Source organism: Stigmatopora argus, chromosome 22, assembly GCF_051989625.1.
Source record: "Stigmatopora argus isolate UIUO_Sarg chromosome 22, RoL_Sarg_1.0, whole genome shotgun sequence".
NCBI lineage: Eukaryota > Metazoa > Chordata > Actinopteri > Syngnathiformes > Syngnathidae > Stigmatopora > Stigmatopora argus.
The window spans coordinates 7991585-8005231 of record NC_135408.1 but is presented as its reverse complement, the minus strand read 5'-3'; the positions used below and the strand labels follow the sequence as shown (position 1 = coordinate 8005231).

The following is a 13647-nucleotide window of genomic DNA, read 5'->3' as shown; positions in this document are numbered from 1 at the left end:
GGCACCGTGTCAGAGCTAGATTATCTTTTTACACCACAGCGCTCCCTGCTGGATCCTCCATAACCTATACATACTAAATACTCTATTACCACGAGTACTGTAGTACATAAAAACCAATGGCAATATTGATTTATACTTATGAGCTAGTCTGCAAGTACATAAAAGCCTGTTAATAATGACAGAAGCCTGTATTTTGTACTTTTTAAAAACTGTATTTATACTGTACAGGACAATGTTCATTTGGCATGTTATTTGAACAATCAGATAGCAAACAGAACAAATGTCTAATTATCCAAACTTTTGTCTGTGTTGCTACTCTAGAACTGTGAACACTGTGATTTACATTCTATTGAACACATGTACAGTAACACAAAACTCTTTGGTTCCAAATCACCCGCAGACAATTTATACTTCAGACATACCCTAACACACACCGTTCCCACATTTACAAATAATTTACTTGATGTAATATAAACAAAAAATATATACATTCTTTTTCATAGTCTAGCCATTCTGTCTTAAAAATAAGACACAACCATAATCCATATATATTTGTGGCGAATGTACTGTTATTACAACCTCCATTTGTACAAAAATGGATCCAATTCTTCCTATTTAAAATAAAAATACTGATGATTTTAATATGAAAACCAAGCATGGGGAAATGAATAGAATGAAACAAAAGTGGATAAAGTCTATCATAAGAGAAGGGAAAAAATAAATGCTACACAATGCATTATTTTACATTGGTTAAATTAACGCCATAAACAAAAGAATGCTAAAAGAACACAGCTGCCAGCACTGTGAAAATGCACGCAACGTTTGTCAAAGATAGGACTTTAATTTCCAAACTACGACTAAAACCAGCACTTGTAACCTTATTTTGGACACTGATCTTTGTATGACCCACTGCCTTAGCAGGTGCAGTCATTTGTGTTGCCAGTGAAGGACAGCAATAACATCAGGGGATGATCTATTTGTGTTGGAGTGTCCTGCCAGAAGCGGGGGGAACATTTTAACATCATTACATAAGAGTTGGCAATGATAGAATGTACTGGCGTATACCAACGAAATATTTTCAGTCTTGTGACTCATAACGTGTTACAAAAGTAATTACATTGCAGTAATGCAGTAGGTATTACCATCACAGTAAGGCAGGTGTACAATTCTACAAATTTAGTCGCTGTACAGCGGTTTCAATCCAGCCCTGCCATTGGTCAGCTTTTTCGTTATGCATCAGTTCAGGTCTAACATGTTTGTTTTAGTGGTAAAGTCTGGCTAGTTCATTGTATATGTTGTTCTATGTTGATTTTGTTAAACCCCAATAGTGTGGAAAGTTGTTAAGTAGCCCTATTGAAATCAGCGGGTTTTATGTCAGCAACATTTTCAATATATAAACTTTCAGCTTTACAAGCCCGTGTTTGATTGTGACATTTTTGGCGTTCACTTTAGTGAATTGTGCCCGAATAGTTTGGATATATTGATTGAGTCCAAATTACACAGACACACAGTTCCCTGGCCAGAGGTCAAAACAAAGTTCCCTACAATTCTCCGTCATCGTCCTCACTGACCACAATGCTGTTGTAAAGAAAGGCTTCCTTTTCGGGAGTTGTGGATACGGAATCACGCTTGAAGCCATTCATCTCCGTATCGGGAGACGAACGGGCCGCTGTAGCCTCGACGCTGTGATGGATGCCGTAGCAGAAATAGATCAAAAAACCTTTGGAAGAACGGATATTGCGGTCATTGTTGTGCACACTCTTAAACTAACAAGTCACAGATCTTTGCAACTTGTGCATGGAAAAGAGATGTTTACCTAAAGCCATCCAGACCGAAAAGCGTATCCAAGTGCCTCTGTCCAGCTGCATCATCAGGTAGACATTCACAAACATGCTGATCACTGGAAGAATGGGCAGCAGTGGAACCTTGGAGGCCAAATTTCACAGAATAGTAACACTGTACCGGAAGTCATTAGACCCAGTGCTAATTTGTAAGCGAGCAAAAGAGAGGAACCTTGAAAGAGAGCTTTGTTTTGCTCTGCGGCTGTCTCCAGACAATAGAGGTGAGGAGGAGGCACGCGATGAAGATGACACTGAGAAACACAACGTTCCACATAGCTGAGCCTCCATGGACTGCCATTGCACTGAACAGTAGTATCAGCAGGCCTGCCAAGAAAAGAACAAAAAACACTTGAGTTCTTTTTGTACTCTTTCAGACCCTGGTACTGTATCTCTCTGCTTGCTGCAGGGATTTGTCCTCCATACTGAATCTATACTTAACTTTGGGGGTTCAGGCCAGACCAAACCGTGCAGGTTTGAATCTGCCCTCAATCACGAATTTATTTGTACTAGAATAATGACAAATTTACTAGTACTATCTGATAAATACTCATGCCTCTACGCATGAAAGTAGGCCAGGTGTGTTTGCGTACCCATAATAAAGGCACAGATGTTGACCGTGAAGCCTGAAAGGGAGGACGGCTCAAGGTTGTCTGGGAAGAACAATGACCTAAAGCGGATGCTCTCCTCCACACCGGGCAGAATTCCCATGCTGCCATCACTCTGCTCCATCTCCTCCTGCAGATTTGCCATCTGATACATGACAGCAGTCTGCTCGGGCTGGTATCTGCCAATCGAATAGGCACACAAAACAGAATTCAAACTGAAAATTGCCACAACAGCCACTTGCCTCACGGTAGCAAACTGTCATGCTCTAACGTTGACAAGCAATAGGCCAGCTCATAAGTACTGTCAATCATAATATCCACAAATACAGTTCAAGCCGGTCGTAATCTGTGCAGCGGGATAAAAGATGATGAGGTGTGAAATGGCTCAATCATGATGGTTGTCTGATAGCAGACGCTGCACTACTGCATGGCGGCTGAGTTGATGAAGTGCACATTAGTCGTTTTTGACTCGTCACCCATGGCAAAATTCGCAAGATTGACAAAACAAAGCTATTCTGTGTGTTGCTCTTATGACGAATGTTGATGAACTTTTGCAAACTATTTTCTACGAGTACTCCACGTACCTTAGTACCAAGACACAGGCGGCCACTAGCGTATAGGCCAGCAGTGTACCAATGGACATTAGGTCCACCAGATCTTTCAGGTCAAAGAGAAATGCCATCACAGCTGGAAAGGGAGAACAAGCATTTGAAAGTGACAACAAATGTTAAAAATTGTCACTACGTCTAGTACTCTTGTAAGTTTCCTATCCCCTGCAACTACCGTAATGACAAATACTATAACTGTACATGGGGCCACTCAATGGTTGACTAACTACTTCTCCTATACTTTGTAATGCAAGTCATTATTCAGTGAACTCCCACACAACTCATGCAGGTATCTAGGCGTCCCTTATTTGTCTTACCAGACAGAACTCCAGCCGCCATAGTGGATGTTATGGGGGATTTCCTCTCGCTGACGCGGGCCAAGAAGGAGAAGAGCAGGCCATCCCGAGCCATGGCAAAGATGATACGGGGCAGGGGGAACATGGAACCCAACAGACTGGGTGGTGGCGCAGGGAGGTAAACAACAGATTGGGGTGACAGGCATGAGAAGAGCACATTGGGGGATTTAGAAAAGGTCAGTCGGGTGGGAGAAGGAAATTATTAGTCAACAGGAAACAGATGCAGATGGCCAGTTGTGGACTTGCGACGGGTGGTAGAAGTGTCAGGAGGCAAGCGAGCGATAGTTCAGAGCACGGCGATCAGTTGAATAAGCTTATATAGAATATGTCATTTGACTTGTCTTCAATCTGCGTTCTAATTTCGATTCTACCCTTCAATTATTATGCTTACATCATGGATTTTATCCTATGAGTAGGAGCGATGACATAAGAGAGGGTTAGGGAATTCCTTTTTTTATGCCTTGGTACTAGTTTCTGCCAGTGTGCTTAAAAAAACAAATGTTAGAGCCAAGAGCATGAAAAAGGAAGACTCAGAAAATGTTATAAGGACTGTAAACTATAGAAATTGGAGATTTGATTTGTATCCAAATTCAATTGATGATTTTTGACCGTTTTCATTACAAAAAAGATTTGGAAACGTCTTGATATCTCAGCTCGCCTTGTTGCGAGTATTGAGTTTGAACTTGGCTTAAAAATATGTGGCAGTAGACCGATAGAGAATACGTGAGTCTGATTCCCACGATTTCACATATTGTTACAGGCTCAGTTGTTATGTATTTTGAAAACATGCGTGTTAGTGTCTCACCTGCCACCATGCCTGAGGTGAGGGTTGCTGTTAGCGGGGTTTTACTGCGCGGGCTGATCTTGGCCAAGAACTCGAAAAGCAGCCCGTCGTTGGCCATAGCCCAGATGACACGGGGCATTGGAAACATAGAGCCTAGTAGACTATCAGATGTAGGACAGGGGCACCAGGAAAAGAGAAGTATAGTATGTAAATGTGTGAGATGGGATGCACAGAGCTGAGATATTCTCTCAAATAGTCAACACAACAGACATCATTCAAAGTCACATACAAAACAATGTAGGAAATGATACGGTACAATGCATGCGGTAACAGTTTTGGTTTTGCGTATTGTAATTCTAGACAAAAGACATGGTTAAACTGCAAGTGCAGGTTAGACACGCGCACTTAAGACAAAGTTTAGAAAAGATGTAGCCTGCCCTTTGCTGATCTCATGCAGTCTAATTGATGGCAGTACATTCTTAGCAAGCCAAGACTTTAAAAATATGTATACACAAGCAGACCTAGAGACTGTACCTGGTGGACAGTGCGCAAAGGGAGCCGACTGCCACAGCATATTTGGCCCCATCCCAGCCCACATACTTAAAGGCCACCGGCAGGGGGCTATTACTGTCGAGCAGGTAATAAGGCATCATGAGAGTGAGGGCACCAGAAACGCAGAAGTACGCCACAAAGCAGATGAGCAGCGACGACACAATGCCGATTGGGATAGCCCGCTGAGGGTTCTTTGCTTCTTCTCCTGAAGGAATCATGGGGGGAAGCAAACACAACCTAACATTATGTACAAGTTTGTACTTAAAATGCTTAAATTGGGTCAGTGTTTCAGAATCTTAAAATTCAGCTAGAGCACATATTTGTTAGGAAAATGTAATGGTAAGCCTAAAAATAAAATATGGTGCAAAAGCATATATATACGACATATGAAAATAATGATCTGTCCTCAGGGTACTCACAATGAAAAATTTGTTTAGTTTTTACACAAAGCTTTTGTGGTAATTGTTCTGCTTGTCAGTGTACATGACCGGCATCAATAAATTAACAGCAGACTCGGGACAATTATTGTTTCTTATTAAACAAGAATAAATACAAGCTTTATTGAGGTTAGTTAATTTTATTGACACTTTCATTTGGATACTTTGCATGTTTTACTTAGTTGCAAAATGTACGTATATTTAAACTCTAAGCTTAGATGGCAAAATCCGAGTAAAAATGGTGAAAACAGAGCTAACCGACTTATTTGATTATGCTTCCCTCTGCATTTTGCAACAGAATTGAACAAGGAGCTTATTTTGTGCCAGTGAAAGTAAAACACACAACCATTCAACTACAGGCATTACGTAAAAGCGTTCCTGCAACGAATAGTTGGGACTTTTTGCGCGGTCGAAAAATACATCGCAACAACACCGTCTGGATCCCGTCGCTGTTTTTGACAGGTCAAAGCCTCCCCCTGACCCAGAATACACACACTAAAGTCTGAACGCCATGTGTTGGACCTAACCCCCCACCCCCATAATAAATAAAACGCAAATAATTACTTTGGGTTAACAGCAGAGGAGCCAATTAGAATGCAGGACATATGGGGGTGGGACAAGATGGGCTAGACTCTAGCAAAAAGGTTTTTAGGAGCTTCCTCCAGCCGCTAAAGGAAGCTCCTAAAAAACTTTTTACAGAGTGAACAGATTAGAAGCTACAGTACATAAAAGGAAGGCTGTCCGAGTGGTTCATGTTACCTGGGTCACACAGTTCGTATTGGGCCAAGCACTTTCGAACGTTATGTCTTCTTTTTACCACGCTTATGTAATTGAGCGAAATGTTTGGACAAGCTGCAGAAATATGATCTTCAATCCAGATCTAGTTACCCTTCCCCCCCAAAAAAGTCGTTCTACTAAGTGATATTAGCCACGTGGAAATTAGAGGAGGAGCTGAGGGGTGACCAAATCAACACTGACCTGTGGTTGCTATGCAGTCAAATCCAACGAAAGCATAGAAACAGGTAGCAGCTCCAGAGAGAACGCCTGTGAAACCAAATGGCATGAAGCCACCTACACCGAGTTCCTCTCGGGTTGGTAAGGCATCTGTAAAACTAGCCAAAGGGGGGAAAAAGGAACTTTGATTATGTGCAGCATGGTTGAGACGTTTCAAACTATAGCAAATGAAAATGTGATTGGGTATGAGTCCAAAATGTTATAGTCCAATCCTTTAGGTGGCTAGAATAACAATTATTCACAGTACAGTATATTAGAGTATAAAATACATTTAGTCTGTTGCATTTTTTGATTGAAGCACAAAGATGGTGCCAAAAATGTTAATTTTGGCTTTTTAATGGTTGCGATGGACCTTGATTGCATCATAATTTGGACTTTTTAAAATGATTGTTGTGAGGTGTTTTGCCTCATGTTTCATGGAATTATAGAAATTGGAAGTATAAGAATTGTGTGTGCATGTGGACTTACTTGTGGCTTGAATTACTACTATTGCTGGCATTTAGGATTTCATCAGGGTCCAGGTACCAGTTTTTCAAAGAACCTTTGACTAGGCCAGAGATTACCATGAATAACAGGACAAGCATGTTGATGCATGTAAAAACCTTGTTGACCATTGCAGACTCTTTTACTCCAAACGCCAACAGACCTTAGATTTCAATAGGAATCGGGAAACACAGTTAGAAAGGCAAAACAAGTGATTATCATTTTTTTTCTTACCTGTGAGGGTGATAATAATGACAACTGCAAATAAATCGGGATATTGTGCCAGTACTCCTGGCGCATTCATGTGCATGTACCCTCGGCAGAACTCCTCTATCCGCTTCCCGATTAATTCATCGAAGGTAGCGCTCCATGCTCTGGCCACACTAGCAGTGCCTAAATTGCAGGAAATTAAGTTAATTAACTTATCGTTCAAACTATAGCAAATGAAAATGTGATTGGGTAGGAGTTTTTAAAGCAAAAAAGTCTTACTATAAATGGTAATTGTTTTTTTTTAAGCCTTATTATACGTGGTCATTTTTTTAAATTAAAAGTCTTAATATTTTTTTGGGGGGAAAAGTCTTACTTTACATGGTCAATTTTTTAGGGGGGAAAAAGCCTTACAAAGAAAATGTCTATTTCTTCATGTATTACTTTTGAAAAATGAAGCAAACACTATTCTACAACAGTTGATCTTTTATCGATCACCTGTGTCATTAAATTAACTTATCGTTCTTCTCATATTTGTAAACAATCTCATTTGAATGACATTGGATTATAATTCTAGATCTGATTTAGTTTGCCCACCTGGCTCCAGTTCGACATAGAAAAATGCATCAAACCTGTTTAGACGTTTACATTTCTGTTAGATGAGGTTATGAATGATTGTCAGAATTAATTTCCTTAAAGGAAATCAGGCATTCTGCTACTCGTCTTTTATGGCCTATGATATCTTTGGTATGTATTACGGTAGCAAGGATGTCTTACCGATGATATAAGCGAGGATGAGGTTCCATCCAGTTATGAAGGCCCAGAGTTCCCCGACAGTCACATAAGAGTACAGATAAGCCGAGCCTGTCTTGGGAACGCGGGCTCCAAATTCAGCATAACACAAACCGGCCAAGACCGATGCTAAAGCGGCAATCAGGAAAGACAGTACGATGGCGGGACCTACGAGGGCAAAACTCGCAATTATAGGCTTTGAAAAAAAAAATCGAAATTTCAAATTATGGATGACTGTTACCTGAATTTTCCCGGGCAACGGCACCCGCAAGAACGTAGACGCCGGCCCCCAGCGTGCTCCCCACTCCCAATGCCACTAGATCTAAAGTGTTTAGGCATCTCGACAGACGGGAATCCTCCGTGTTACAGTCCACCACTTTGACCCTGAGCAACTGCTTCCCAAAGCTCACTAGTTTGTCCATCGTTATTGATCCGACTGCGGGAAAGGGAAGGCGGGCGAGGCGGAGACGGTTGACCGCAATTCAGGGATCACAGGAGAGCAGCAGAGCACACCTGAGGGCGTAGAGAAGGATTATAGTAAAAGACAATGCGAGGGTCGGTGCCGCTGGTGGAAATGAGCAAGGGTTCGAAGCATACAGTTTTATACAGTGGTTAAGGAGAAGAAGCTTGAGCCACTGGCAGAGAGGCACATTGCTGTGGGAACAATTTTAGCGGCTGCACTTGCAATCAGATCTACAGTTTGAACATACTTGACTAACTAAAGTAGAACACTGTTTCCTGTTGTGTTACATAACAAATCTCAAATCCATTATTTCTTGGCAAATTTTCCAGAAAATATAAAAGCCCATATGGATAATCCCTTTTATTGCCGGATGTGTTGTTGACATATGTTAGTTACATAATAAAGCTCGTAGGCGTGGAAGCAAATCCCCATGAATACAAGAATTGTGACATAGGTACTACAACTGCATTAGAATCTTGTTTTTAGAGTACATATTCAACAGAAGTGACTCATTATGAAGTCACTAATAATTGCTTATCCGCAGCGTAAACTTAAAATTGGAGCACATTAGTTTCCACAACTCAAAAAACAAACCTCATCTCTGCTTGAGTTTGTATGACTTTAATTTTGCATTGAAGTTCATAGAAATACGACTTTACCATGGTCCCACATTCCAAAGTATTTCTTTACCAGATGAAATGATGTTTTGCAAGTCTTCATAGTCTTTGAGTGTAATTGAAGATGTACGACAACATCCAAGCAGTTATAGTTATTATGACCTCAATGTTTTATATTAAGTCATGCGCAAATTTTATGTTGTTCAACACACTGAGTCTCAGTTTGTAGAATATTCCCAGTACAATATTTTTTCTTAGCGTTGTGGTTATTTCAGCTGTTCTTATTATCGGAACAAATTGGAGGTCAACCACTGATACAGATTGCATTATAGGCTTGGTCTTGTAATTCTCCAAATGCTATTCTGTATGTGCTGGAGCCAATTTCTGGTGCAAAACAACATAGCTGTTGTTAGAATATACTCCCTAGATGATAAGAAGGGTTTATTATCGCCTCCACATTCCTTAGCCATTGAGTTGATGCAAGGGGAGGTTGAGTAACAGAAATTTGTGAGCTTGAAGAACAGAATTTTTTTTTTTTAAGCTGGAGAAAAAAACGGCTAAATTCAGATCAATATCTCATCTGTACTGCGACAGAGCTATGTCACACCCTATAGTGACTTCCTCTCAAGGGTGACTTAAGGTTACGGGCTTTGAATCCTTTAAGAAAGATATACGTGAACATTGCAGTTGATAAGTTATGCATATAGCAGACAGACCTTATACATTAAAATCCTGATTGTCAGATATGAAGGTTCTATTTAGTGTATCCGAGGTCACTAGGAGCAAATTATAAGAGGCCCAGGCATCATATTCCGCTTCAACATGGCACAGATTTTGAAAGTGAACTAAAAAAAGCAACCAGGGTGTGTCAAAAAAGCTCTGGGACTGCTTCCATGAAGGCTATATATCAAATCCAAATTATGCATTTTTTTTCCCTTTAACATGGGCTGAATAGCAACCCAGCAAATAGCTCTTGTTGCGTTTTCATCCTGTAATGCAGAACAACTAGCAAAGCTATAAGCATAATACTATCTATTTGGTACTGAGTCAAATAACATGCCTAGTTTGCATGACTAATTAACTTTTGCAGAAGCTTTTATATTTACCAAGTGTTCTATAAATTGGTTTTAAAAAATCAAAAAGAATAAACATAACTGTTTTTACTCAAATGCAGCGATGTAATTGCAATACTCATTTTGCTCATGGTTATTATAACTGGTTGGTTCAAAATCTGATATCAGATCACATATCTAATATTTGCCAACCTGCCAAGAGTAAAAAATTTCTGGGAATATGAATATGGCTCCAGGAAAATTTTATAATTTTAATTTGGATTTGAAAAATGTCTGTGTTCACCAGTCCTAAAACTTTTCCTACACATCTTGTGTATTTTATAAAACTATTATATTCATTATGGGTCAGTTATCATTTGAAATTAAATTGCTTGACTTAATGCCTAACAAACACAACTTTATTTTGTCACTGAAATGCAAAGATCTGCCAACAATTCAGTATAAACAAATGATGAAAAAGCCTTTCCCTGAAGAAATAAATTTGCTGGCGCCAAAATAGTTTGACTGTCATAGAGTACTTACAGAGCCACACGCAGTAAATCAAAACTATCTTGATGAACTGCATGAACCCCTTAGTAACTGAATTTAGGAAACAGTGCTGGATCAAAAGCAATCTGTCTGTTTAATTAAGCGGCATGAATGACCTTCAAGCACCTTAAAGCAAGAACCTGGAGTTGCAAGCTTTTAACAATGCAAATACCTCAGAGACACAGAAAGTTCCAAATACAAACAATTGTAGCATAAGTTTTTCATTGTTTATTTGGACTGTCTGAATCGTTGTTAACAAAGCAGCAGTAAAACTAACAGAAAGCGAGTAATATCTATGAACTGGTGTTATAACTTACTTGATAGACCGACCTTCTTCAACTGATCAACTAGGAACCTCAGCCAAACAGGATTAAATTGCACGTTTCACTATAGAATGAGCTACTGAGAGGAGCGTGCGGTGAGTTAGTGTTCCGAAATAGGATCCGTGGGAATCACATGGGTCAGCTATTCCAAGCAGGAGTGACGTTTGGTACTGTACACACTGATAAAAAAATAATAATAATAATTTTCTTTTAATAATGTTTGGGCATTTTTTGTAAGGTTTACCAAGTGGTCTGGTAATCTACAGTTATTTCAATATGTAAATGGTGTGATTGATGACTCCACGGATGTTAGTAGTGCCTTTCGATGGAGGTGTGTCAGGTGAGAAACTTGGGTGTGTGTTTTGTCAGCCAATCGAATAACAGCATAGAGAACACACTCCTTGACATTTAGTTATCGTTCTTTTCAGCTGCGTGACCAATACGTGGATTGATGGCTGTAATGATTACACTATAAACAGAACAAAGAGTTGTGTGGAAGGTATTTCTGTGGGTCAGAAAGGACAGGAACATTATGTTCACTGTGTTGAAATGTGTTTATTACTCTGGTCCTCTACCCATATTTTTAGAACTGTAAAAATAATGCTAAAATAATGCAACCAGTCAAAGACAAATGATTTTTTTTATTATAGTGTGCACTGCGGGCAACTCCTCAAAAAATGCTCTGTTTACAAATATTAGATGCTCTGTTACTATGATTAGTTTCTAAAGAGAAGTAATCCGACTTAGCGGACATGTTTGCCTTGTGGTTTGAGTTTCAGCAGCCAAAAAACACTAAAAACACACGCAATCCGATCAGACCAAATTCGATAGCCAAAAATAGCGGATATGGATACTGAGTATTGGATCTGGATATGACTTGTTCAATGGTTATAATATTAGGGCATAATGCTTTCTAAATGCTGAGACTAAATCTAGCTTTGCAAACAGAGCCTGTCAATAACTACAAGGTGTCCTTGTTTTGGTATCCAGATGGAAGGAGGTCAGACTCCTCAGAGTACTTAATGGGAACTATTGAAAATACATTGTGCCTCATTTATCACCTACTTAAAATAGTCACGGTGAGGCCAAAGGGTGGTGACCCCTTTCTTCTCACGTTCTCAATTGTTGTGGCTGTGTCCGTTTTTAGAGTCACATTGCTCATTGAACTAAGATCATTTAAAAAATCTAATTTACTATTAATTGACGACTAGGTACACTTTGTCCATCTGTGTCTGTGATTGTCTTGAAAAAGCTGCTGGTGAATATTGAGTAAACTTCCACTGGTGACCCTTTTAAAATGGAGTATTTGATCGTAGTTTAACTGAGAAAAAAATCAGTATAGCAGCACACTAAAGTAAATCTGATCGGTTCTCATCCCATTAAACCTGGAAAGCCGCCACGAGCTTACATAAAATGTGCATAGCTGAACATATAGGATATCTCCCATTCCTGCAGTCAGACCACTGGTGACCCACTTTCAGGACAAGGCGGCTAAAATTAGACAGCCTAGAAATAAATAAGATACTTTTGATATTGTGGCGTCCAAAAGGTCAACAGAGTTCAAGTGTATTTAAAAAAACATAGCTGTAGGAACGAAGATTAATTTGGTGTTTACCTACATTCAATTGTGGATTAGTTAGGGTGCATAGTCAGTCCTCTGTTGTGAAAATGTATTACAGGTTATAAAAAAGTACTTTTTGATTTGTTGCGCTTATGTCTGCAGTGTAACCACTTGCTGCTTTCACTCCAGATGCTTCCCATCCCCCTCGGTTTTGCTCACGTATTGCATTTGAATCATGCTCTGTTCCGTCCCTTGCTGCCCAAAGATAGCTTACGTTGACCTCACCTGACATACATTTTAAAGAAAAATATCGAATATTTTGGAACTGCAGAGTTTGTAGAACAAACAAGCTATCGTATGGAGACAGTCTTTAATACTACATTTTTTAAACTTGCAGTTTCCCTTGTGGTAGGGTACTTTTTTTGCATGTTACATAAGATCCATTAAATATAATACAGTCCAGTGCTAGTGCAACATAAATCGACGGTGGCTGCAGGGTGTATCGTGCACGTCAAGGGTGTAGCACCCATTGGGTAAACATCGAATTGCACTACTTGACAAAAAGGTTTTTTTAGTACATCAATATGCACAGATCATTTACCACTATGTCGCTTCTCTGCCCATTCTGAAAACAATTGCACTTATTTGATTGTTTAACACTATTCTGCTTGTTTTTATGTGCTGCATATAGTACTGTTATTTATTTATATGACTATATTTGTCTTTATTGTGTCAAGGTGATGACAAGTGAAATTCTCCCATGCGGGATGAATAAAGCACATTCTGTTCTATTTATAATTCAGATTTTATTAACAGTCATAAAGGTGTAATTATAGTTACCAAAATATGTAATAATGAGGATACTAATAATGACAGTAAATTAATTCAAAAATTAGGGTGTAACTTTTAAAGGAAGTGCTAGTTTAAGTAACAAATTTCTCCCTAATAACCAAATAACTTTGCTATGTATTCCAAAGACGCAAAAAAACATGCAATACACCGTTTTGATCACTTTGTGGTCCTCCTAAGAAAAAGCCACCATAAAACCGTCTGCATGGGCGGATTATCATGTTGGGAGAACATCAAGTCCTCAAGTCTTTATTTCATTTTGCTTGTGATTTGATTCCAAGTTATGAAGAGGCGTATCCCTGATCGAAAAGCTGTACATAAAGTTCCATGCAGCAGAATATGACGGCTCTATGCATCGTGTGCGAGTGTGCACATGGTAGTAGTAGTCATGCAAAAAGTTGCTTACCTAGACAGTTAGCAGCAGAAGCTATTACAGATTGGTCCAAACTTACACGAAATGCATACAAACGCGATCGCCACACTTTTATAAAGTCCAAATTGTTCCGATCAGTCTCTTACTACTCGAGTGTTGGGTTTGAGTGACTATTGCGTCA

The 13647-nt window shown here is 39.5% G+C and overlaps 1 protein-coding gene and 1 long non-coding RNA gene across 4 annotated transcripts in view; one reads left to right on the top strand and one right to left on the bottom strand.

The window, feature by feature from the left end:
- Positions 1-13647, top strand: part of LOC144067784 (uncharacterized) — a 121811-nt gene that overhangs the window by 22280 nt on the left and 85884 nt on the right. The gene's annotated exons all lie outside the window — the stretch shown is intronic.
- slc7a1a (solute carrier family 7 member 1a) lies at positions 192-13642 on the bottom strand. Of its 3 annotated transcripts, XM_077592506.1 has the most exons (14): positions 13500-13642; positions 10678-10862; positions 7921-8192; positions 7665-7847; positions 6915-7073; positions 6666-6843; positions 6162-6295; positions 4729-4951; positions 4216-4355; positions 3031-3133; positions 2432-2625; positions 2014-2165; positions 1817-1925; positions 192-1720 (listed from the first exon to the last, which is right to left on the bottom strand). In XM_077592506.1, the coding sequence occupies exons 3-14, from the start codon at positions 8099-8101 to the stop codon at positions 1542-1544; spliced, it is 1935 nt and encodes a 644-aa protein (XP_077448632.1). In that variant the 5' UTR covers positions 8102-8192; positions 10678-10862; positions 13500-13642; the 3' UTR covers positions 192-1541. The 3 variants fall into 3 exon arrangements, with proteins under 3 accessions (XP_077448632.1, XP_077448633.1, XP_077448631.1); XM_077592507.1 differs by lacking the exon at positions 10678-10862; XM_077592505.1 differs by lacking the exon at positions 13500-13642 and having other exon boundaries at positions 10678-10960.